At 42.8% G+C, this 26,757-nt stretch overlaps 2 protein-coding genes across 7 annotated transcripts in view; one reads left to right on the top strand and one right to left on the bottom strand.

The window, feature by feature from the left end:
- KLHL5 (kelch like family member 5) overlaps nucleotides 1–26,757 on the bottom strand; it is a 140,518-nt gene that overhangs the window by 105,092 nt on the left and 8,669 nt on the right. The gene's annotated exons all lie outside the window — the stretch shown is intronic.
- TMEM156 (transmembrane protein 156) overlaps nucleotides 1–26,757 on the top strand; it is a 41,339-nt gene that overhangs the window by 11,134 nt on the left and 3,448 nt on the right. For 3 of the 6 annotated variants that reach the window (XM_089325342.1, XM_008275068.5, XM_089325340.1), the window contains exons 2-6: nucleotides 5,275–5,544; nucleotides 9,233–9,493; nucleotides 11,832–11,948; nucleotides 14,231–14,314; nucleotides 26,399–26,504. In XM_089325342.1, coding sequence (XP_089181468.1) covers nucleotides 5,472–5,544; nucleotides 9,233–9,493; nucleotides 11,832–11,948; nucleotides 14,231–14,314; nucleotides 26,399–26,504 — 641 coding nt within the window. In that variant the 5' untranslated portion in view covers nucleotides 5,275–5,471. Of the gene's footprint in view, nucleotides 1–5,274; nucleotides 5,545–9,232; nucleotides 9,494–11,831; nucleotides 11,949–14,230; nucleotides 14,315–26,398; nucleotides 26,509–26,757 lie in introns of those variants that run through there. The other 3 variants (XR_016228863.1, XM_070068121.2, XM_089325341.1) reach the window with 3 other exon arrangements.

Genomic DNA, 26,757 nt, shown 5'->3' with positions numbered 1-26,757 from the left:
GAGCTATTATTAGAAATCACAAAACACTTGAAAACTCAACAGATAAGACTCAGCAGAAACAAAACATGCTCGAACAAAATCTTCAAAGAAGTCAGGTATTGAAATTATGAGATATAAAGTAAGTCTTTAGTTTGCTTCAACAAATAAAAGATGGCATCAAAAAGTATGAGTAAATGCAGAATAGGACCCTTAACTCATACCACATACACAACTCAACTCAAAATAGATTAAAAGTTTAATGTAAGACCTGAAATTGTGAAACTACAAGAAGAAAACATAGGGAGAAAGATGCTTGACATTGATCCAGGCAATGATTTTTTGGATATGATCCCAAAAACATAGGCAGCTAAAGAAAAATAGAAAAATAGATGGCATCAAATTAAAAAAAAAACAAACAAAAAACTTCTGCCCAGTGAAGGCAATAATCAGCAGAGTGAAGAGACAATCCAGGAAATGGGAGAAAACATCTGCAATCATGCATCTAATAGTGGAGATAGCCTAAGTAAAATAAGGAACTCACCTTAATAGCAAGAACTCAAAAAAACGAATTAGAAAATGGACAAAGGACTTGAATAGACATTTCTCAAACAAAGACGCATGCTATGATTTAGGGGTAGGAAGTGATAGGGAGCCTCAAAAATGTTGGTCATATCCTGTTTGTTTACTTTTTCTTTCTTTTTTTTTTTTTTTTTTTTTTTTTTTTTGACAGGCAGAGTTAGACAGTGAGAGAGAGAGAAACAGAGAGAAAGGTCTTCCTTTACCATTGGTTCACCCTCCAATGGCCACTGCAGCCGGGGCACTGTGCTGACCCAAAGCCAGGAGCCAGGTGCTTCCTCCTGGTCTCCCACGTGGGTGCAGGGCCCAAGCACTTGGGCCATCCTCCACTGCCTTCCTGGGCCACAGCAGAGAGCTGGACTGGAAGAGGAGCAATCGGGACTAGAACCCGGCACCCATATGGGATGCCGGTGCCGCAGGCGGAGGATTAACCAAGTGAGCCATGGCACCAGCCATATCCTGTTTCTTAATCTGGCTGATAGGTTCATGGCAATTTGCTTATTTTATTGTTATTTCACTGCCATAATATCTTTTGTATTACATATGTGTGATATATTTTACTAAAGATGTATTTTACTTTAAAAAGAAAATATAGTTGTTATTTCTCTCATCTTACTATTTGCTTTTCTTTAGAAAGAGAAAATTATTGGACTGGGCCTTTGTCCTGTCTTGTCTTGTATTTTCCCAATACTATTTAGTATCCTGTATGTTTCCTCTGAGAGGCTACAGCACTGGAGCAATTCTGGAATTCATTTCCATCTCTCTGAGTGAGAATTTCAATGTCTAACTCCCAGCAATGGTAATGGCCGTAGTGAAATTCATGATTCCTTGTTTATGGAGATGAGAATATAGCCTACCTGATAACAAAAATGATTGAGTAGAATTATTTATTTCTTGAAATTGTACCAAGGGAGGATGTGTCCTCTATTTCCTTTCCAATTGAATTATTTAAAGTAAGGCTTGAAAGCCATCATAAAATGACCTCATACCCAAATATAAAGGCTATATCATCAATTTTAGAAAGGCCCCTTGCTCACTTATTGCCTAAGAGGACTGCAAGATTGACAGTAAAATTCTCTATCTCCCTTCTAGGTCATATTTTACTAATATAAATTCAAGAGGTTGAAAATTTCATAAGATAGAAAGTGCCAGCGAGGAAAATGGAAATGTGGCAAGAAATAAGTGTTTCATGTGTTTTAGTAATATTAGAAAAGCTGTAGATTATAGAGCTCCATCAGATGGAGTGCTATCTTTCACTGCTTTCCTTTGCCATTATTACTGAAAATAATATTTTATTACAGTTTCAATTTGGTTACATCTTTGCTTATAACCATATTAATACATAATAAAGTTATATATTTGAGCAAAATTCTATCTCCCCAAAAAACCTGTATATCAACTTGAGTATGAAATATTTTACAGCTGGAAATGTGAATTATTATAGAAGCAATTTAAAATATAATGGGCTAGTAAATGATACTTTCACTTAGTAACTAATAAAAACACAGATAATCAAATATTTATGAAATTACTATTTAGACACAGCTCCACAAATTATAAAACTGCATTAATATCCCACTTTTATATTTAACAGTGATCACTTTTCAGTTAAGTTTCAGCCCTTAAGAATAATTGTGTATTGATTACAGTATTCAACCAAAAGTATTAAGTAGAACAAACAAAAAAAATACTAGGAGGGATAACATATTAAGTTGCTCATCAACAGTCAGGGTGAGGGCTGATCAAGTCACCGTTTCTCAAAGAGATGTGCAATTCAGGACATGCTCAAGCTGACTTACCTCAAACGGTAGAGTTAGAAACATACCAGGGGATTCCAATTCAATCCCATCAAGGTGGCATGTACCAATGCCATCTCACTAGTCCCAGTGATCAATTTCTGTTCACAATTGATCATAATGATAGGACTAAGAACCAAAGGGATCACATAAACAAGAATAGTGTCTGCAAGTACTAGCTGATAGAATAAAAAAGGGAGAGAACGATCCAACATGGGAAGTGAGATATACAGCAGACCTATAGAATGGCAGATGTCCTAAACAGCACTCTGGCCTCAGAATCAGCCCTTAAGGCATGCAGATCCGATTGAAATGCCCATGAGAGTATTTCAGGCATGGAAAGCCAAGACACTCTGGGGAAAAAAAAAAAAAAACCTAAATGAAAGATCTCCGCGAGTGAGATCCCAGTGGAAAGAACGGGTCATCAAAGAAGGAGGTACCTTTCTCTGAAGGGAGGAGAGAACTTCCACTTTGACCATGGCCTTGTCTAAATATGATCAGAGTCGGTGAAATCAGGGGGCTTCCATAGCCTTGGCAGCTCATGACAAGAGCCTAGGGTGATTACTGATGCCATAAACAAGAGTGTCAATTTGTTAAGTCAACAACAGGAGTCACTGTGCACTTACTCCTCATGTAGGATCTTTGTCCTTAGTGTGCTGTACATTGAGATTTAATGCTATAACTAGTACTCAAACAGTATTTTTCATATTTTTCACTTTATGTTTCTGTGTGGGAGCAAACTGTTGAAATCTTTACTTAATGTATGCTAAACTGATCTTCTGTATATAAAGAGAATCAAAAATGAATCATGATGTGAATGGAAGGGGAGAGGGAGTGGGAAAGGGGAGGGTTGCGGGTGGGAGGGACGTTATGGGGGGGAAGCCATTGTAATCCATAAGCTGTACTTTGGAAATTTATATTCATTAAATAAAAGTTTAAAAAAACTGCATTAATATCAATTACTAGCTTGGTTTTCTTTTCTGAACCTGATATAGGACTAGAAGTAATCAATGTAAAAACTGAAGTAATTCTTTCATTGACTTCTGTATTATTTAGAAATCTTAAGAATATATTTTATCCCCTCTGGTTATCTGAGAGATGAAGAAGCAGCTGTATAAAGGTGATTTTGATTGTGTCGGCTATTTTCTCTCAGTAACAAATGACTATCAGAATGGGAATTTCAGAAAGATAGGTTACCTATTTCTTATTTGGTCATTACAGCTAAAAGGGGATTCCCATTTTTTTACATAGTAAGTTTGATTATTTATATGAGTTAAACCACAGATAATCCCATCCTAAGTGATGGATGATTTTTAAATTTTTACTTCGAGATACTGGTTTGCATTTTAAATAATATATATATACATTTACCCAAATGTCAAAGTTGTTTTCATATGTAGTGAAATGCTACTTAATGCTACTGTAACTCCTCGCAGTTAGCACAATCCAGTCATCTCTATTTTGCTGGTGACAAAACCAGACTCACGACAATTCAATAAATTGTGCAACTGTCTTGGCTCATGACACATACAGCACTGGAGTCTTTGGTTTGTTTCTGGAGTCAGTGTCTATTACATTTCTATTTCTGATGTTTATCTTAAGACAAAAATAAAAAAATTATGTCATCTTACTGAATTTCATCTTTAGAGGTTCCGGTAGGCTAAATAATGGCCATCCAAAGATGACAGGTGCTAATCCTTAGAACCTATGAATGTTACCTTATAAGGAAGAGGTGTCTTTATAAACTGAGGAAGTTAAGACTGTTGAGATGGGGAGATTATCCTGGTGGGCCCCAAATCCAGTCACGAGTATGCTTATGACAGAGGCAAGGAAAAAAAAGAATGAAATCCTGTCTTTGGAAGAAAATGGATGCGACTGGAGACCATTATGCTTCATGAAAGAAGCCAGTCCCCAGAAGACAAATATCATATGCTTTCTCTGATACGTGGTAGTTATTACAGAATATGATTCGATTATTGTTTTTAGCCCTTGTCTATACTCCTGGGGAACTGTGGCCTTTCTACTGTTTACTTACTGAACATTATGGTTAGAGTACATTTAGCCTGAGATTATAAAGTAAATTGAAATTATGTTATTGTAAAAATTAAAGAGAAAACAAGAAAGGATGGAAAGGGAACTGAGGGAGGAAGAGAGGGAGGGAAGAATGATTATATTCTTAGAATTGTACCTATAGAATACATGAAATCTGTTCTCTTTATACTAATAAAAATTAAAAAGAGAAAGAGGCAGGGGGACCTGGCACAGATACAAGAGAAGCAGAGAAGACAATGTGACGCAGGTGACAAAGCTTGCAATGATCAAGCCACAAACATGGGGCTGTCTCCAGCCTCAAGAAATTGGAAGAGGGGCAAGAAATGGATTCTTCCCAAGAGCCTTCAGAGGAAGCACCATCTCATGAACATCCTGATTCCAAACCATGGAACCGACGTTGAACTTCAGCCCTCCCCAACTGTGAAAGGACGCCGTTCTCTCATTTTCAAGCACCAATATTGTGGTGATCTGCTAGGGAAACTCTAGGAAACGAATGCAGAGATGCTATCTGCATTTTTCATCCCCTGCTGCACTCTGTGCAATTGACTTGAGCCTCTATTTTGGAACAGATGGGTTCTGAAGAAGTTTGTTAAAATTTTCCCAGAATATAGTTGAAGTGTTAAGGTTCCAACACGTCTCTACAAGGACATCTGTTCTCTGAAAATTAATAGGGAATGTAGACAAGTTTAAAAAAGAAACACTTCAATGGAGTAGATACTGTTAATTCATAGTAAAAGAAACGCTTGTCCTTGATAAGCTACAATGTGCTAATCCATCTAAGGAAAACCAGGAGCTTATTATGTATTCCTCTGAATGCCCAATACTCAAAATTTCACAGTAAACAAAGTTTTTTTTTTTTTTTCCTTTACAGGAAGAATTTTGGAACTATCCTGTCTGAAGGTTTGTTTACAACCCAATCCCACCTATTCTCTTTCCTCCTCAAATTTTTCTCTGGTGACTTTTCTGCAAGCAGTAAGAGAAGCTCAGATTATCTTGGGAATCTTTGTAAATCACTCCAGCTTCCAAAACGTCACCAGGATCTGCCAAGACATCACAAGAGAACTTAAAATGTGCTCTTCGTGTTTGGTTTGTGAACCTAAAGGAAATGTGGATTTTATTTCCCAGGAACACACATCAAAAGGTAAATACAAAGTGAAAGTGAGGACGAGAAATATCAAGTATAAATGAACTTTTCCTGTTAAATATATTAACATTTCCTCTGGAACATTCTGTGTTGTGGTTTTTGACGGGCAACTTACTGGGCTTTGAGGTATAACTTGTTTTATTTATTGAAAGACTTTTTTTTTTTTTAATTTTTGACAGGCACAATGGACAGTGAGAGAGAGAGGGGGACAGAGAGAAAGGTCTTCCTTTACCGTTGGTCCACCCTCCAATGGCTGCTGCAGCTGGCGCACTGCGCAGATCCGAAGCCAGGAGCCAGGTACCTCTCCTGGTCTCCCATGCAGGTGCAGGGCCCAAGCACTTGGGCCATCCTCCACTGCCTTCCCTGGCCACAGCAGAGAGCTGGCCTGGAAGAGGGGCAATCGGGAAAGAATCCGGCCCCAACCGGGACTAGAACCTGGTGTGCTGGCGCCACAGGCGGAGGATTAGCCTATTGAGCCGTGGCGCCAGCCTTGAAAGACTTTTAAAACATCAAAATGTCATGATGATGCACATACATTTGATGGTTAAAGATTCTTCAGCATGATCTCTTTAAAGGAGTGAATTTTTAGAAACACAATTCTAAGAAACCCATAGTCTTTCATAACGACATCAAACTTTGATTTACAGCGGAGTCATTGAACCCTCACGCATTTGTCCCTACTCCTGCCTGACATTTATCCACTAAATATGAATCGCCTTGCATTTGTCTTACAACCAGCATCTTGAGGGCTGGGCCTTCGTCTTGGTTCAGTACCTTATTTCTAGCTGTAAGTATGATGCCTCATCTAACACATAGTAGGCACTCAATAGGCGTTTGTTGACAGAGCAAATAGAATCACTACATATTATGCACAGTGCCTAACTGAATCTTGTACTTACTATGAGATCAATTTATATTATTTAGTTTAATTGAATTGGGTCATTGTGAAATAATTCATTCACAGTCTTAACATCTGCTGGTGACCTCCAGCCCACATATTAACAATGTTGCTGGGGCCGGCGCTACGGCGTAGCGGGTAAAGCTGTCGCCTGCAGTGCCGGCATCCAATATGGGCGCCAGTTTGTGTTCTGGCTACTCCACTTCCGGTCCAGCTCTCTGCTGTGGCCTCGGAAAGCAGTAGAAGATGGCCCAAGTCCTTGGGCCTCTGTACCCATGTGGGAGACCCTGAGGAAGCTCCTGGCTCCTGGCTTTGGACTGGCCCAGTTCCGGTCATTGTGGCCAATTGGGAGTGAACCATCAGATGGAAGACCTCTCTCTCTCTCTTTCTCTCTCTCTCTCTCTGCCTTTCCTCTCTCTGTGTAACCCTGACTTTCAAGTAAATAAATAAATATTAAAAAAAATTATTGCTTGTACCGATTCAGCAACATCGTCTCCTGAATCAGTAACCATTGGTATGTTTTCCATTCTTTGAGCGCAGAAACAAGGTTTCTTAGCATCAGCTTTCGATGAATTTTTTCCTCAAGCAGTGTTGTGATGATTCCAAGGGTTCTGAGTTGAATTCATGGGGAATGGTAGAGAACTAGGAAGTGATTTAAGGATGGGTGGCTTACTCCTCTGCCTCCCTGGGAAATGGAAAGAGTACATTTTCCAGTTGTCCCAGCTTCTATGGCTGTGTAAAAAAATCACCTCAAAACTCAGTGGCTTAAAACAATGGAAATTGTTTTATTATTTATTTTCTTTGTGAATCAGAAATTCACAAAGTACATAGCTAGTCAGTTCTGGCTTGTGGCATTCCACGCTGTTGGAGTTAGACAATGACTGAGCTAAAACAGGGGAGCTGGGGCCACTAGGGGCAGGTGGGCATCTCTCTCTTCATGAAGTCTCTGGAACTTTCTATGAGCCTTTTTATTATTATGGTAAGAACATGTTACACAAGATCTACCCTCTTAAAACTCTATAATATTACCTACAGGCACAAGGTCCTAGAGCAGAACTCTTATACTTATTTTGTGTAACTATATCCAGTCAATAGCTACTTCCCATTTCCCTTCCCTCAATGCACAACACCACCAGTGTACTCTCTTTCTGTTTGACTACTTTACATAGCTCTGGTAAGGGGAACCCTGTGGTGTTTGGCCTTCTGCAACTGGCTTATCCCACTCAGCATAATGTCCTCCAGGTTCAACTACACTGTCATAATTGCTAAATAATATTCCTGGGTGTGTGTGCACATCTCACATTCTCTTTATTCATTCAACTGCTGATGGGCACTGGGGTTGCTGGCTATTATGAATAATACTGCAACAAACAGGGGAGTACAGATATCTCTTTCAGATCCTGATTTCAAGTCTTTTGCATATATACCAAGAACTGGACTTACTACATCATATGGAGCTCTATTTTGAATTTTTCGAGAAATTTTCATACAGTTTTCTACACTGATTGGCCGATTTTATGTTCCCATCACCAGTGCTCAAGTTCTCTGATTCTTCCACGTCATCCATGGTATTATTGATTTTCTGATTGCCATCCTGACAGGTGTGAGGTGGTATGTGACTGTGGCTGCGATCTGCACTTCCCTGATGATTCATGAGGCTAAGCACCTTTTCACACATCCAAGCCCTGTTGTAGGTCTTCCTGGTTTCCATGTTGAGCTATAGGTATTTCTTATGTACTTTGGGTGATGATCTTTTACCAGATACAGACTTGCAACTATTTCCTCCCATTCGGTAATTGCTTTTTTAACCTGTCGATTGTTCACTTTTCCACTTGGGATAATTTGCTCTTCCTCACAACATGGTGGCTTTGAGTTTCTATATTTTTACACAGTGATTCAGACTCCAGTGTTACTGTTCCAAAGAATAAGGTGGAGATTGCTTTACACTTTCTGGCTTGGTTATGGAGATTGCTTATAAGAAAGTCACAAACCCTCTGAGACTCAAGGGAAAGGAATTAGACTTCTACCTATTTGTAGAGGAGTGGCAAGGTTTAGGGCAATGTGTGTTATGGATGGCAGAGGGGCCCTCCCCCAAATCCAAGTTGAAATCCTAGCCCCAATACTTCAGTGTGACAGTGTTTGGAAACAGGGTCATTGTAGATGTAAGGTAAGGTGAGGATGTGAAGGTGGGTCCTAACCCAGTGTCACTGCTGACCTTATAAAAAGAGGAAGTGTGGACATCAAGATTCACCCACACAGGAAACACCACACGAATGAAGGCAGAGAACAGGGTGAAGCTTCTACAAGCCAAGGAGGGTCAAAGCGCAGCAAACCACCAGGAGCTGGGAGAGAGGCCTGGAGCAGTCTTCCTCGCAGTCCTCAGAAGGAGCCCGCCCTGCCCACTGCTTGATCTCACACATCCAGCCTCTAGGACTGTGAGACAAACGGCTGTTCTTTGTGCCATTCAGTTAATGGGACTTGATTATAGCAACCCTAGAAAGCTAGGACAAGGAGGGATGGGAAATCTTTGCAACCATTCTGGAAAATGCAGTCTGCTTCACAAATCATGAGAGAAATGTTTATATTTTCTTGATCCCCTTTTCTTTCAACCCTACCACCACCTGGTTTACATAAACTTACTGTCATCTCTCGAGTAGTTATTTTTAGTGCTCCTAACTTGTTTCTACTTTCTTGCCAAGGGAAGGGGGAGATACAGTTTTGAATTGCGTGTATTTTCCACTTATGTCTTACTATTTTACAAACAAAATTTTCTTAATCTCTTTCTAGATTCTATCATGACAGGATCAATGGAGAGGGGAGAAAATGATTTTCATTCACCTTGTCAACATTTTAACTTCACTGTGGCTCCTCTGGTCACTCACGTGGAGGAAAACAACACTACCTGTAATCTGAAAATGCACACTAGAAAATCAACAGTCACAGAGGAAGATCTGACCAGGGGAAAGTCTATAAATCAAACCTGCAGCATTATGGAATCTCTGAACAACTGCACACACATTTCTTTGTACCTAGAAATGGACCTAAAAAGTAAGTTTTTAAGGAAATTAGAGGTAATAGGACAAATCAGATATCGATATACAAAATTAAGTAAGGACTATCATTGGTTTACATAAACTTACTATAATCTCTCGAGTAGTTATTTTTAGTGCAGCTAACTTGTTTCTGCTTTCTGCTTTGCTGATTAGCCTCCTACTCACTTATTCTGGATGACTACAAGTAATCCTTTCTACCAAACAATGTGTCTCCAGTTTACCCATAACATCTCTTGGAGAACATCTTACAAAACAGTCATTGAATGAGTGCTTGCTGTATGCCAGGTAGTGCTCCAGGCATTGGGAAAGAGTCAGATGACCATTAAGACAGTGTGGAAGGGGAAGACACCACATGTAAACAAACAAGTACCACCCATGCCACAGGTGCAGAGGGAGAGTCATTCGCTGTGCCTTCAGATATCCCAGGTACACGGAAGCCTTCACGATGGCTTTAGAGTGCTTTCCTAAAGATATAATTATTTTATAGCTAATTCTTTTTGAGTGTTATGTTTACTTTAAAGCAAACACAAATATATGATGTATACACTTTTAGGGCTAAATTTCTCCTGTGAGTTTGCCAAGGACCCTCTGGGCTCTGTGATTTGGGGGTTTCTCAAGGTGTGTGAGTGTGCGTGGGGTATGGAAGAGGATCTGAAGAGCAGGATCAGTTCTGTCCCATGCAGGAGGGAGGCTGGAAGGTGGCTTCTGGAAGGGCTGCCTCGAGCAGGTAACTAGAGTGAAATCTGAAAGAGAAGAGGTTTAGATTCTAGCTATGACACATTTCTCTTTGTTTCAATGTACGTTTGTGTGTCTGTTTGATTGATTTTTATCTTTTTCTCAAGTACAAAGTAAAAATAAGCACTTTCATAATTATGATTTTAAGATAATTTATTTTTGTGTGAATGGAAGGCATCCATAAACTCTACATTCAAAGTGAAGTGAAAGTGAGCAGCTTTTTGGGGAGTCTATAATCAGAAAGATAACAGTGATACACAAGTGTGTACTCTTGTATTCTGGAACAAGGTACCTGTTTTTGCATGTGCAGAGAGTTAAGGGTTTATTCAAGTTTTCCTCTTGTGCAAAGGCTACTTTGATCCCTTCCTTAGACACCCTCTCCATCCACATCTGGTTCAATCTGATAAATTTCCTCTGAAACAATCATTTAAACAGTCCCCTTGGATTTTATTCAGATTTCCATCTTCTCTTGCTCCTCGCAAAATGGCTACAGATCAGGGGGCCGCGGGCATCGTGGATGTTGGGAGAAGAGCAGAATCCTGCTAAGTTCATGTCATTTCACTGTTTTATTTCACTGAGAAATGCAAGGTTGGCTGCTGGATAGCATGGGATGAGATTGAACAGGCTAAGTGGTGCCATCCCTGTCAACCTCTGTCTGGTCTCTAGCAAGCCTCTGGTCCAAGTCGGTGCTGAATGCCTTCACAACACACATCTGGGGGCCTGTGAAAGGAATGCCCAGAGTGCAACCCCACAGAGGTAGTCATCCAAGGGTATAAACAAGTTATAGTCGCATCTTCTGCTAAGTTGAGTAAGCACTAGACATGTTTTGTATGCAAGGGTGGCTTAGGAACTCGTGCAGTTGTGTCTTGAACGTGATGAAGTCACGCTTGTTGAGGTCATGCATTCCTGGCTCTGCTGGCCAGCAAGTCTGCATGAGGCCAAGGGAGACCATGCTCAGCTGTGGTTGCAGGCTGACCTTTCCTCCTAGGCTGCCTCACTGTCATCTGAATGGATAAGTGGACACTCAAATCCTTGTCACATTCAGGCCAGGGCAACTGTATGCTTCATTAATTCATATGCTTCATTTGGTTGTTGGCATGCAAGCCACTGAGAGTCTGATGAGTCACCAGCCCTGGCCATTTGCGATCCTCAGTCTATCATTGTCTATGCCTGCCTTTCCCTCTCTTCCCCATTCTCCTTGTACTCTCTGCCTCTTTGTTGATTGGAAAATGTATTTTTTGGGCTGCTTGACCAATGGCTAAAATTGTTAACTACAAATGGCTCCAATTCTGGAACACTTGTTGTTGTGGTCTTAACCTCAACGTAGTAATGATGCTGAAACTATTATCAGTATAACCTGTAAGAGAACTTAATCTCAGAATTTTGGAACTAATTGAATCTCTGGAAGTCACTTTGTCATGCTTCTTCATTTTGTTCCTTTTTTAATACATCAAGAAAGAATTCAGGAGAATTAGTGAGCCTATAACAGGACTATATATTCAGCTTTTCAGGTAAGAGTAGAATATATGGAACTCAACTATACCACATGTTTCCCTTGATCTCTTTCATCATTTTATAGTGTCTTCTTTTCTTTACAGATCTCATCTGTTCCATGAAGATCACTTGGTATGCTTTAGTTCTATTAGTTTTTGTAGTTTTGATCATCCTTATTATACACAAAATACGTGAAGGCCACAGAGTTCAGAAGTGGCAGAGTAAGTATTGAAAGTGAAGTCAGTTACTTGGATAATCATTTAGAGTTAAGGAACTCTTACGTATGGAGTTAATTTCTTTTTTAGTTCTATTTATCATCATTATGCACCTGCTGTGTGTAAGAGGCAATTCTAGGTAACCTGAGCCATTACTGCATAAGTCAGACACAGCACCAGCATTTCTCCTACTTGGACAAGTGAACAGGAAGGAGTCTGTGGGCTAGAGATTGAACAGGTTCTTGGTGAAAGGGAAGGCAGAGAGAGGTAGAAGAGCAGGAGGTGGTGACAGAGAATTTCGGACTTGGAGACCTTGAGCGGAGTGGCTGCAGGTGATGAGTGTGAGCTGAGTCAGTCCTTAATTGTGGAGGTATCAGTAGATTTTGAGTTGGGGCTGTGTTAAATGTGTAGTTGGAAGTTAGGACAGTGGGGGCTTGTTAATAATATTTAGCAACTAGTAAGACAAGGAACCCACCTGTCAGGATGGAGTAAAAACTATTGTCATAGTGCTAGTGCTGTGTACCCATGCATATGCTGTCTTTATTGGCATGCACTCACGCATATACTGACCCGATGGGTGTGCACCTGTGCATATATGGGCTGGATAGCAGGCCTGATGGGCAGTTTGTCATGCAAATATTTGGCCCCTTAGAGATGGTATAAAATGTGTCTATGAGAATAATATAAAGTACATCTATGAGGATAACATCTATGAGGATAGACTTTAAAGACAGTTGGACTCTTGTTTGAGTCTCAGCACTATCACTTACTATGTGGCTGAGCAACTATTTACTATATCCGAACCCACCTTCGCTTCTCTATAAAGCGAGGATAGCACCACCACCACCACCACCGCACAGAGCTGAGGAAAGGATAGAATTAAAAAGATTATTTAAGAAGCTTAAAGTAGTGCCTGGTACATAGTTAGTTCTCAGTAAGGGCTAGCAGTATTGTGGTGGTTGTATTAGATCCTAAAGCTCTTACGTTCTTTACCAGGAAAGGATGCAGCAGTCACGTTAGTAGGTAGAACCATGGAACCGTGGTTGTCTCTCCTTCCGAGTAAAGGTGCCAGTAATTCTTTGGACGGAGTATTTGTGGCAGACATTTCTTTTTCTTTCTTTTTTTTTTTTTTTTTTTTTTTGATGGGCAGAGTGGACAGTGAGAGAGAGACAGAGAGAAAGGTCTTCCTTTGCCCTTGGGTTCACCCTCCAATGGCCGCTGCGGCTGGCTCACTGCGGCCAGCGCACTGCGCTGATCTGATGGCAGGAGCCAGGTACTTATCCTGGTCTCCCATGGGGTGCAGGGCCCAAGCACTTGGGCCATCCTCCACTGCCTTCCCGGGCCACAGCAGAGAGCTGGCCTGGAAGAGGGGCAACCGGGACAGAATCTGGCGCCCTACAGGGACTAGAACCCAGTGTGCCGGTGCCGCAAGGCGGAGGATTAGCCTAGTGAGCCGCGGCGCCAGCCCTTGTGGCAGATATTTCTAAGAGCTCTTCCAAATCAAGACTCTTCATTGGTACCTTAGTATCAAGCCATTAATGCAGTGCTTGACAACATCAACAGTATTGTATATTTGTAGAATAACCATTTTCATTAGATTCTCAGTGTGCACAAGAAGGGTTTATGCCATTATTTTCATTTTAGAGATGAAAAACAAATGAAAACAAAAATCCAAGGCTCAGAGATTAAGGGGTGTTTTCCAAAGCTGTATAGCTAGTAAGATATCAGAATCAAGACTTGGAATTTAATTTAAAAATTATTTTAAATAAATGCTATTTTCAAATAGTACATAATTATGAGTTCTCTCATCCATTCCCTCATATGACCACGTATTTGCAAAGAGAGATGGATGCAAGATAGGAAATGTCTAGAACAAGACCAGTAGTGAGGAGTCCCATTATATTCTTATGTGCATCTATATAAATGACAGATTTAGTGGCTTTCAAAGCTTTGCCTTGCAAATCTAAGCATATAAAGTCATGAGAAATATCACATCACTACTGACAATAAATACACAATAAATATTCTGTATATTATATCAATGTATGCAATAGCATACATAAGAGCTGGTGCAATTTTAGAGAAGGCATAATGGCACTTTTGGCAGCAGAGAAGCCATTGGTTCAAGAAAGAATCTGGATTTGTGAATGGAAACTAACTTCCTAAAGAGAGGCTCTCAGTGTCCTGGTGGCCCATTCTCTTTGGTCATCCTTTGAATCAACATGGGGACTATATGTTAAGAATGTGCTTATTTATTGCTAAATATTTAATTTATTTTCTTGGAATAGGTCAGAAGTACAAACCTACATCTGTTCTCTTACGGGAAAGAGATTCTGAGAAACTGAGAGCATTGAACGTGCGGGTTATTTCAGGTGAGTTCTGCGCCGTGCACACAGAGCCTGGCTCAGGGAACTCCAAAGCTGCACTGTCTCACCACGGAGTAAATGCAGGATCTGAGATCCAAGTTCGTTTAAATTAGCCTTGTCTCTGGAATAAAGGAGCCACAGGCAAATGAACTCCTGCTTAATCTGTCTTATTATCAGGGGACAGTTATGATCAAAACTACCTCTTTAAATAATGGAAAGTTTGCTTAATTGGCAAGAAGAAATTCATGTGAGTAGGCAGAGGAGAGAAAGCAATGAGGAAGAAGCCTCAGGTTTATTTTTAAATGAGACAAGATACCATTATTCCTCAGAACTGCAAGGCGTAATTGCAGAGTGGGCAGGGCTCTTTCCTGGAGCCTTTGCTCCATGGTGGGTGTCACCATGCACAGAGGACTTCTAATAGCCCCAATTAAAAAGCCCCCTGTCCGCTCTTGGAAGCAGATGTGCAATAGGGGGATCCTAATTAGAGCAGCTCGCAGGCTGTGGTCCCATCTCCTCCTAATGGTGGAGCCTCCTTTTGCATTCAAGTTGTCAAGTCACATTACAAAGAAGGGAAGACAGGGGCAATGTGACAGGGACAAAGCCCTCATCTTCATCAAAGAGAAAGACTGTCCTTGACTCATGGAAAGTCATAGAGTCAGGGGCAAAGTTACTGAAGTTCTGTGTCTGCAGCCAGGTGCCTTTGTACTTGGTGAGAGGTTAGAAACGGAAGCTGCCACTCTTGCATGTAAACAATTTGCAAAAATGAAAGGAAACCACACAGGCCCCCAGGCCCCTGCTGCAGCTGCAGGTGCAGCCATAGCCACAGCCACATGGAGCTTAGCCCAGTCTGTCCTGGAGACCGTGTGCCTGAGGTTCTTGTGAACTACTTACATTAGCAGCTATTCAGATCCCCAGCTTGGGGAAGAATTAGGTTGGCTCACCTAAAGAGCTTACGCATTTTCAAAAACTTAGGCTTTCTACTTGGCATTGGCATAGAATGACTAATTAGGCCAGGACTAATTCTGAGTATTGGCTAAAGGATCACTTGATGGTAGTTACACATGGGGTGAGCTGGTGGAAATGTGCAGTCAGTGAAAATTTTAATAATTAAATAAAAGCCATAAAGTTATTTTAAGTGGAAAAATGAACTTTTAGTAGCAGAAACTCGTGTTTTCCTTTTCTTCCCCCTCACCTGTGTGCCTGGGCCAGGATGGTTTTAACCGAGCTTTGCTGGGTTTTTTAGTTACCTTAGGACTCTTGATCATTTGCTTTCAAGTCATAATTCTGAGGATCACAGGCTTGTCTGAGAAAAAGTGAATGGTTCCCCTGTCAACCATATAATTGGGGGAATCACAAATTTTAAGTGCTAGCTAAACGCGAGACTAACCTCACCCAGGAAAACCTGTCTCAGCCATCTTTCTCTTTAATAGCACTCACTAAAAATCCTCTGGCTTTATTACCAGGTATATAATATTAATGTGCAGTGTAGGCCAATGGGTGATGGCCTTTAAAAAAAAAAATCCAGAATTCTTCAGAGGCTTAAGCACCTTAAAAATAAGCAGATTCTTCCTTCCTTATATTCCTTTAACCTTAATGTAATTCTCTCTTCACTCTAAGTTGCTCTTTCTGAGAGAGAAATGGAAAGGCAAGAATGTCTCCTCTGAGTGCCATTTGTAAGGCCTCTCTTTGTACTGATGGCTTATAGGCAGCGGGGGAGAATGTCAGGCAGAAATGTGCCATTGTCGTTCCCTGGAAATGCAGGAACACGCGTCCCAGACGATGTAGCTCACAGAAACAGTGAGGCTGTGTCGCACTCAGTGCTCAGTTTGTCATTGAGGCTGCCTGTACATTCCTGAATCTCCCTCCAGTTGTTCATGTATTACAAAGTAAGTATTGTTATGCACATATGCACAGTGCAATAGCTAGGCTGCTGCCTTCCCAAAGAAGTGTATTCATCCTGCGAGAGAGAAATAAGGAGGGATTACCAGGATGCCGGCAGTGCGCAGTGCCCGGCACATGCCAGGAGCATGGTGAACCCTGAGATAAGTCTCACCCCTGCAGAAAGGGTTGGCACAGAGCATCAAATCCCAGTGCTTTATACGCCTCTGCTGTTTTCCTCTTTGCTTTGAGAGACACGCTGGCTTGGGTTACCTAGCTTGGCAGTAACTAGTTTACATCTTATTCAACTATCAACTTCACATAGGGGATGACTGTCTTGTTCATCTTTGGATCTCTGTCCCTCCCCAACATGTCATCTGGCCTGTGGTTCCATGCGCAGTCAGAGGTGATTAAATCTCACCTACCCTAAGGGGGAAAAATACAGAGTGAAAAAAGCAGAGGAACAAGAAGTAAATCTTTGGGATTGGGAAAGGGAAAAACAAAGGAAGAGGAGACAAAGAATAATTGGAATATGATTTTACTTCATTGACCAGAAGGCACACTTCATAGAATTGCTAAGGATAGTAAAGAGAAAGGAAAACCACTGGCCATTTAGAGGAAGGGATTTTGAGAACTACGCAAAAGTAACCTTCCAACATATCCCTAGAAACAATGTGCAATGGGGTGACCACTAGAGAAGTCGCAGGAGGAGGGCACTAGCAACTGAAATTGAAACCAGCTTGGCTGACCGCAGAAAGGAAATTTCTTGGGCAATCAGTAGGCAGCCCACAGAAGTAACAGGCACATTAGAGAATCTGGACAGGAGACAAGAAACAAGAGTTGAGAGGGATCCAGAAGGCAAAAGAGCAGGCCAAGAGGCACCATGGGAACAGTCTGGTAAGAGTGCCCCCTGCTAGTGTCGCTCCTCTCTCTCAACTACGGGGCTACCTTTGGGCCCCTGAAGCCAAAAGTCTTGCAGAGAGATGCAAGAATCCCAGGGAAAAGGTATCTAAAGGAGTGTGTGTAAAGTCACAGACTGGTACACCAGGTACCAGGAAGCAGGGAGGGGAAAAATCTACTCCTCTGACTTTCTGCATACTTGAGATGGCCCCTTAGATGTCACGTGCTAGATACTGCCAGTGAATAAATGCGTATAAACAAGCTTCCACTCACTCCTGATGCAGGGGTCAGTGAAGGGGTCATTTTGTGTCTCCTCTCTATGTCCATCAAAAATGGTAAAATCTCTAAAACCTTGCAATTCTTCTCCTTTACCTATGTACCAAAAATGTATTAAACCCTGGCCATGGGCCTCCCATTACACTAAGCCGTGGCGATTCAGGGATACCCTACCCCCTACATATGCATGGGCAGTCCCTGCCTTCATAGCGCTCCCAACATCATTAAGGGGATTCTAATCGTGGTTGCCTTAGGACCAAGCAAACTAGTGTCTCCATAGGCAACTTCTGTATGCACTGTTCTTTCACACATGTCATTTCATTCCGTTTCATAAGAACTTCACGAAGGGACAGAGTTTAAGTAACAGGTTCACAGCTCCCTCTTAGTAGAGTCAAACTTACTTCTGTCTCATGATGCACTTTGTAGCACACCGCTTACTGGCAACAGCGAGCCAGGGATCTGCCGGCTCAAATCACCAATCAAGTCTTCTTGCTCTTTTACACTGAACCCTAGAAACTGAGATGAAACATTTCCCCTAGATAAGATTGTAGCCACTTGTGTGTGACAACACGGCTCAGTGGCAAAGAAACATTTCAACCTATGCCGAAATGCTCGCAGTTAATGTAGGCGGGTTCTGAGGGAACATAACGCAGAGAGTGGAATTTTATTGTGCAAGAGAACCACTAAATGTCAAACGTAAGTGGATGACTCAGTCATTTCTATTACCCCCCAAATAAAACTAATGGCAATGTAAAATTATAATGTGAAACGTGTTTGTCACCAGTGTAATAAAGTCTGAGCAGGTTTCAAGTTCCTGCAGAAGGGAAGATACATTACTGGTGCCAGATGTTCGGCAACCAAGCAAGATAACATGAAAATTTAATTTTTACTTGCTTAACTGTAATATTTATGATTCTTAAAATACAGATCTGGGTTCATAAAACAGGAAAGGTTACAGCCATCTGCTTGGTTACAGAATAGATCAAAATGCAGAGGGTGACTCTCTTTGCAGGAAAATACGCCTAAGTATGACGAATCCACAGGCGGAATAGGATGATGTATTCTGCTCATTCACTGAGCACCTTCATGTGACAGCCACATACACCAGGCCCAGAAGAATTACGGCTGCAACACAGCACACGGACATCTCCGTCCCTCCCCAGCCAGTCCCTGCCTGAGCTGTCCTGCTTCCCTGCCACTCCCTCCCCTCATCCTGACTTGGTCCAGATGGCTGCAACCCTTCCTTTCTGCTCTTGGCTTAACTAACGCTTCCTAATGCCCATGTCCACTCCTGTTGTTACACACCCTTTAACACCCTTTGCAGCAATGATCACTGTTGCTATTTTATATTGTTTTGCATTATGATTTGATTGATGTCTCTCCCACCAGCCAGTAAGCTCCTGGAGGACAGCATCCCAGATCACAGCATAGTGCACCCACAAGGGTACCTCAAAACATTCATGGAAAAACAGAATTAAACTGTATTTTAGTGCATTTTTTTCACAATTCACATTTTCCACAAATCATTTGAAGGCCTCTCATATGCATAGATTTCAAAATATTTTGCACCGAAATAAACTAATCATTTAATTCCATTTTCCATGAACATTTAAAGTACCCGCCCTCACACACGGCATTCAATAAGGTACTCAAAAAGCATTTGCCTGAGAAATAGAACTCTACCGCCTGTTGAAATAATGACTGCTCGCAGCGTTTCACAAAGACTTTTCAAACACTTCCCCACCCTCCTAAATTCTAGCTTTGAATTAATGCCTGTGCACAACAATGAAAGGACAACGCTACACATGACGCCATCAGGCTCATTTCTTGGGGTATGAAGGCTATCTGTGGGGTGATTGTCAGTAGCTCATGGCTGGCAGTGTTGGTCAGTTCCACATGGCCTTTTTTTTTCTCCTTAGTTGTTAATGCTAGATAATTTTGTAGTCATTTGTTTCCTCTCCTCATTTGATTTTCACGTGGACCACATGTGGAGCCCATGTGTAGTCTGAGGACCTCTGTGGATACTAACAGATGGAGCTGTGAGCTACCAGGGAGCTGGCACCTTGAATCATAGAGATCTATTTTAAGCATGGGTTCTGTGAGCCCTAAAAGGCTATCAGCTCTCTTGAGCAGGCACCAAAGTGCCAAGGTTTTGCTGTGCTGCACAAGATCTTGGAGTTCTCCTGTGGCGGTGAGAAGAGGTAGCCAAGGCTGAAAGATGTGTCTGAAACCAGATCAGAGGGAAGCGACTAAGAATCAGCAGACCAGCAGAGAATTTCCGCAGCTATCTTGGCTACATCATCTGTGCAGATTAATTTGAGTTTCCCCCGGTTTGGAGACACTCTTGTGAGGAGACTGAATATTTTGTGGGTTACGGGTTAGATATGCATTACCACCGTCTGCATGAGGATCCAGGATGGCCGAGTCGCCCAGAACTCAAAGGAGAGGAAGGAATGGTGGTGGTGGTGGTGGGGGGGGGGGATGGCATTCCCCACAGCCTTGCCCTGATCAGCACCTAGATGAGCTCTACTAAGCTCTCTGCAGACCCCCGGGGAGGCTGAAAAAGACACTGTTAAAAATACCGCGCTTGCACTTGGTGGTGCTTTCTATTCGCTCAGTAGACGTCAAACCCGGCTTCAGCGCCTCATTTTAGCTTTCCCTTCCCTTCCTCCTTGAGCCTGAAGGCAGACACGCGAGCTTCTAGCTTCGCCAGAGGCAGACACCGGACCGCAGCGTGTAGGGGCCGGCACCCCACTGCGGAATCTTTGAAGGGAACACGTGGGCGAGGCCAGGGGCCAACAAGGGTTGCCTGGCGGGGCGCACAGGTGCCTCACATCTGTGAATTTACCTGGCCCGGTGCCTGCCTACGGGCGAGTGAGCTCGACCTCTGGGAATGGTGGCAAACCAGGAAGAATCCATTGTATGATCCAACTCACATCAGGTCGATAAAACCTGAAGGGCAATCAATGTCTTAGCTTACAAAGAGAGAATTGAGAGCAACACAGACCAAAACACTTCTTTTATAACATAAACCATTTGTTTATTATTGCTATAATCAAGGCAAAACCCTCTGAAAGCAACTAGCCTTTCCGTGGAAGTATAATCACGACGTTACTTGTGGAGTCCAAGTTGATTCGTTCTCTCTGCATTTGAGATTCTGCTGTTCACACACAACACACACCATGTACTGCAAGGTCTTTGTTACACCAGAGGGAAGACAGTGAACCTCAGGGTCGCAAAGCTTGGTCTTTTCGCTTACCCTCTCTTACCCCTTTCATTCTTGGGCAACACATTTCTGACAGCAAACACGTGTGCTGTTTCCTTACAACCATGTGGGAAATTAAATCAGAACCCATGTTTTGTTTGGTCTTACAATGTACTCCTTCACCAGAGAGCTTGAGACTTTGTTCCTCACTTTAAGGGTAGCCTGATTGGCTCATTCAACACAGTACGTTCAACATTCATCAGGCTTTTGGCATGGGAATAATTTATCTTTTTGTAAAATTTATTTATTTATTTGAAAGTCAGAGTTATAGAGAGAAAGAGGGGGAGAGGCAGAGAGAGAAAGAGGTCTTCCATCTGCTGGTTCACTCCCCAAATAGCTGCAACAGCCAGGACCGAAGCCAGGAATCAGGAGCTTCTTCCAGGTCTCCCACATGCATGCTGGTGAGATGGCACTTGGGCCATCTTCACCATTTTGCCCAGGCCATTAGCAGGGAGCTGGATTGGAAGTGGAGCAGCCAGGACATGAGCTGGCATAGCAGGCTGCGGCTTCACCTGCTATGCCACAATGCCGGCTCATTGTGTGTTTGATTGTGTGTTTATGCTCTAGGAGTTGCTAGTAGTTGATTTCATAGATAACTCTGAGAGGGCAGTTTTATATTCCTTACCTCCAGCAAAACTGCGTAACTCCGCTGTTGGAGAAGTGGAAGGTCCAGGAGGGTATTTATTATATGATGGTCTAACACTGTCTGACACTGTCTATTCCTGCCCTTTTTTTTTTTTTTTTTTTGGACAGGCAGAGTGGATAGTGAGAGAGAAAAACAGAGAGAAAGGTCTTCCTTTACCGTTGGTTCACCTTCCAATGGCCACTGCAGCCGGCGCACTGTGCTGATCCGAAGCCAGGAGCCAGGTGCTTCTCCTGGTCTCCCATGAGGTGCAGGGCGCAAGCACGTGGGCCATCCTCCACTGCACTCCCTGGCCACAGCAGAGAGCTGGCCTGGAAGAGGGGCAACCGGGACAGAATCCGGCACCCCGACCGGGACTAGAACCTGGTGTGCCAGCGCTGCAAGCAGAGGATTAGCCTAGTGAGCCATGGCGCCAGCCTTCCTGCTTGTTTTAATTTGAGCTGCTTTTGGCTTTCCAACTTAATAACCAAGTAAAATAGAGTTGAACAAGTAGTTTCCGAAAGAAGAATATAAAAAATTGATGGAGCAAATTCCCTTAGCAGCTGAGAGAGGCTAGCGAGGGTGAGGGAGGGTCAGATGAGCCCTCATCGTATAAGGCGTACCGTGTCTCTGACAGGAGAATCATCTAGAACAAAGAGAAGCAAACACCTTGCAGGTTTCTGTGACTCGGTGGGAATAAAACATTACTTTAGGAAAGTGGATTGAGGTTCGATACCAAATGTGACAGATACAAAGCCCCTTTGAAAAGCTGTGGCATTCTTGAAAAAAAAAAAAAATGAAAAAGGAAACACCAGAGGCAACCTGGATGTTGTGGACAGCGTGAGAGGGACTTTGAGAACACAAGGCATGGAGTTTTATTTTTAATCAAAGTTTCTACTGCTGAAAATCCATTTTGTTCACTAGAATCAGTCAAGTCAAAAAATCCACACTGAGGTGCTTTTAAATTTTTTAGGCTCTTCTGAGATCCCTGAAAAAAAGTCCAAGAGATGTTTGGTTCAGAGATTTGACAAATTCATGAGAAGACTTCTGTGATGTTTTCAAATATTTCTGACTGCTTCTGTTGCCTTCACTGGTGTTGCTGAATTAATAGTATTTGAAAGACACTCTATTTCCCAGTGTAGAGCTAGAAAAAATTTCACTTGTTTTAGCTATTCTGAAGAAGTTATTAAAATGACATATATGCTACCTTTTTGGCTTTTTATCAATATTTTAGAAGTTTTGCTATTAGCATATAAGTTACATGACTTTGGGTAGTAGGAGAAACCAGAGATAATGTGCCACTGGAGAGTTGCCTTAGCGCAGCCATCATTTTGACAGGTAATAGCTTTCCCCAGTAAATGATGGTTGTAGCATGCTATAAAACATCCTCCAGCTGAATGAATCAGCAAATGATGAGCAATTTGACTTTTTGACCAAAGGAACTGATCAATGTCTTTGATAATTATTTAATCTCGTGAACAGACTCTTTTGATATTTTAACATTTAAAAGAATGGTCTTCAAGTCTCAAATTCTGGAGGTTATAAGCAGCTTCATCAAGGATTGTCTGAGCAATTATTCACGTGGCAAGTCCATTCTGAAGTGCTAATGTGTGGCAGAATCAACCTAGAGCACTAGGCTTAAAACAAAACACTGCTTTAAATAAGATTTATTTACGGGAAAGGCAGAGTGAGAGAGAGAGAGGAAGAGACAAATTCTTCCATCCACTGGTTCACTCCCCGAATAGCTACAACAGCTAGGGCTGGGCCAAGCTGAAGCCAGGAGACTAGAATTCCATCTGGGTCTCCCATGTGGGTGCAGGGGCCCTAGCATGTGGGCCATCACTAACTTGCCTTGCCTGGGTGCACATTAGCAGAGCACTGGAATGATAGAGGGGTAGCTGGGACTCGAACCGATATGGGATGTGGGCATCTCAAGTGGTGACTTAACCACTGTGCCAAACGCCTGCTCCACCTCACCCCAGCCTCTTTTAAAGGCTCTTACCGCATCAAGTCAGGCCTACCCAAGACCGTCCTTTTTCATTAACTCACAGTCGACTGATGTGGTGGTGTTAACGACCCCTGTAAAATCCCTTCATCTTTGCCTTAACATGTAACTGAATCTCTGGAGTGGGAACCCATCCTATTCCCAGCCCTGGCCCTACTCAAGGGGGGTGGGGTCCTACAGAGTGAACACACCAGATTCCCCAGGAATCTTAGGGACTGTATTAGAATTCTGCCTACCATCACCATCCTTTGGGAAGCACACATTTTAAATTTCTAATGAAAAGAAAAGTTTATGGGGGCTGGCATTGTAGTGTTAGCAGGTAAAGTTGACATCAGCAGTGCCAGCATCCCACATGGGCGCCAGTTTGAATCCTGGCTGCTCCACTTCTGATTCGGCTCCCTGCTAATGCACCTGGGAAAGCAGTGGGAGGTGGTCTAAGTGCTTGGGCCTCTGCATTCACGTGAGAGACCCAAAAGAAGCTCCTGGCTCCTGGTTTATGCCTGGCCCAGCTCCTGCCATTGCAGCCATTTGGGGAGTGAACCAGCAGATGGAAGATCTCGCTCTAACTCTACCACTCAAATAAATCAATCGATCTTTAAAAAGAAAAATAAAAGCTTCTGAAAGAAATGTTTGCAGTATTTCTATTTGTACAACCTTACCAGTGTTCAATCATCTCGGTGGACAAGAAACATCATATTATTTATTTATTTATTTGACAGGTAGAGTTACAGACAGTGAGAGAGAGAGACAGAGAGAAAGGTCTTCCTTCCGTTGGTTCACTCCCCAAATGGCCACTACATCTGGCGCTGCACCGATCCAAAGCCAGGAGCCAGGGGCTTCTTCCTGGTCTCCCATGCGGGTACAGGGGCCCAAGCACTTGGCCCATCCTCCACTGCCCTCCTGGGCCACAGCAGAGAGCTGGACTGGAAGAGGAGCAACCGAGACTAGAACCTGGTGCCCATATGGGATGCCGGCACTGCAGGTGGAAGATTAACCAAGTGAGCCACGGTGCCAGCCCCATGAAGCATCATATTCTTTAAATGCACTCACCTCCTTCCTGTTGATTTGTCTTCTTAACAAGCAACTCCCTTCCTAACTTCTTTCTCTGGCAATTGTCTGTTGCCTCATTTCTGCTCACGTTCAGGACTTTGTATCAAAACCAGAGATGTCTGGGAAACGAAACCCACTTATATTGTGTTGAACTCAAGTACAAAAAAAAAGCAGAAAAGCAAGAGCTAGGTCTCAGGGGAATGAAAGAGATGTCACAATGTCAGACATGAGGCGTCATCTCCTACCTTGAAGTCTGCTGACAATAATGTTAGAATTTTATAAAGTCCCATAGTCAAAGAGATGGAAGACACATTAGGATCCATCTAACTTTTAGCTTTGCTTCTTGTTAAAATTGCCCCTAAAGTTAAAGGCCTCATTAATATTTCCTTGAGGGACATAATTCAACTTGAAGTAACACCTTGACAGTAGGGACTCCATTTTGGAGAACCTGAGACTCCATTCTGGGAAGGTGCCCCCCACACCGTGAGACTCTGGTCTGAAACTATGATCTAAAATAGTTGAACAATAGCAGTCCACTACGTCACACTTGGCAGAGCATAGAAACCCCCTAGCATGATCACTCAAGCTTGGAAGTGGATAGGCTGCACCTGAGTTAATGATTAAAATGTGATTTGTCTATGTCCTACATATAATTAAAACCAATACCTGGATTAATGTCAAGATTACAATTAAAATTATTAAGATTGTAACTGGTATTGTCGAGATTATAATTGATACTAGTTTCCCATAGATTTTAGGTCAACTTGACCCCAGTAACAATGTATTCCCCTCCCGATTTTGCAGTTTTTGCCTTTATAAAGCCCGTTGCTTTGGGCTTCAGGGTCGAGAGTTCTTTAGGGCATGAACCCACTCTCCACTGCCGGCAATAAAGGACCATCAGATTTTATCACTGTGTGGTGCTCCTTTGTTTACACTTGCTCAGGTACAACAAACTCAAGGTGATGGAATGAAATGTTTGCAATTAGTTTCCAAACTAAAATTAATTCCTTGCTACTTGATATGGTGCTGTAAAGTTTTTCCTATGGTCACTCTTATTCTGATACCCAAGAAATGGGGTGAGAAGTGGAGGGAAAGAATGAAAGGAAAAGGGTCAGCATTGTGGTACAGCGGGTTAAAGCTGCTGCCAGTGATGCAGGCATCCCACATGGGTGCCAGTTTGAGTCCCGGCTCTTCCACTTCCCATCCAGCTCCCTGGTAATGTGCCTGGGAAAACAGCAGAAGATGGCCCAAGTGCTCGGGCCCCTGGAAGACCTGAATGAAGCTCCTGGCTGCTGGCTTCAGCCTGGTCCAGCCCTGGCCATTGTGGGGAGCAATCCGGACTAGACTGAGTTACTGGAATTAAGACTTATTCTATGCATCTGCTCTCCCACAATATGGCGCTGGGAGAGAAGTAAACAGCTTCTGCACAGCTGCCTCCAGTTCAACCAATAAACTGTAGGACTTGCTCCTGATTGGAGGAGAGCAGCGTACTCGGCGTGTGGGCAGCCGAGTTGGGATTGGCAGAGGAGGACTATAAAGGAGGAGAGAGACGGCATGCACCAGGAACATCTAAGGGGAACACCTGTGCAGCCCCCGAGAGAGCCGGCCGGCGGTGTGCCGCTCCCCTGCGGAAGTGGGGAATGTGGCCAGGGGGAACTGCCCTTCCACGGAGGTGGAAGGGACAGCAGCCAACCCGGGAAGAACCAGCAGCAAACCCGGGGAGGGCCGAGCAGACGAAAGAACAGCGCAGGGTCCTGTGTCGTTCCTCCACGAAGAGGGGGAGCGACAGCCATTGTGACCATTTGGGAAGTAAACCAGTGGATGGAAGATCTCTCTATTTCTCCCTCCCTCTGTCTGTAACTCTGCCTTTCACATAAATAAAATAAATATTAAAAAAAAAAAGAGCTGAAAGGAATGGGTTAAAGTTTCAGACTTGTAGGCAGGAAATTTAATGAGTGGTAGAAGTTGTCCAAGGACATACAGATATGTCAGGCAGGGTTCTCATACTATATTTACTGCCTTAGACTATATTGTGTGTCTGCTTGCATTGAGGTTGACTAAATGTAGACTAAAACAGCTCTGCTTCTTAAACAGAGTCCGCACAGAGGCTGCCCTTAACTCAGGTCAGGGAAGAGCTTCCCCCAATACCAGAGCTGCAAGTTACCTCTGCAGTGAATCCAGGAGACCTGCACTGGACGTGGTGAGTAGAGATACTGCTTTATTGCCTATTTGACTTGACTAGTTATAAATGTGTGCAGATTCGAGAAGGTATGGTTTATACCAAACTGTGTTTCTTTTTTATTATTGTTTTATTTGACAGATTGAGAGATAGGGAGGGACAGACAGCAACAGACAGAGGCCTCCCATCTACTGGTTCACTCCCCGGGAGTCGGGAGCTGGGAACTCTATCCAGGTCTCCCATGTGGGTGGCAGGAACTCACTTACTTGAGCCA

The sequence above is a fragment of the Oryctolagus cuniculus genome, chromosome 2, assembly GCF_051225735.1.
Source record: "Oryctolagus cuniculus isolate XC-2025 breed Fujian yellow rabbit chromosome 2, ASM5122573v1, whole genome shotgun sequence".
Classification (NCBI taxonomy): domain Eukaryota; kingdom Metazoa; phylum Chordata; class Mammalia; order Lagomorpha; family Leporidae; genus Oryctolagus; species Oryctolagus cuniculus.
This window is presented reverse-complemented; position numbering and strand designations above follow the sequence as displayed.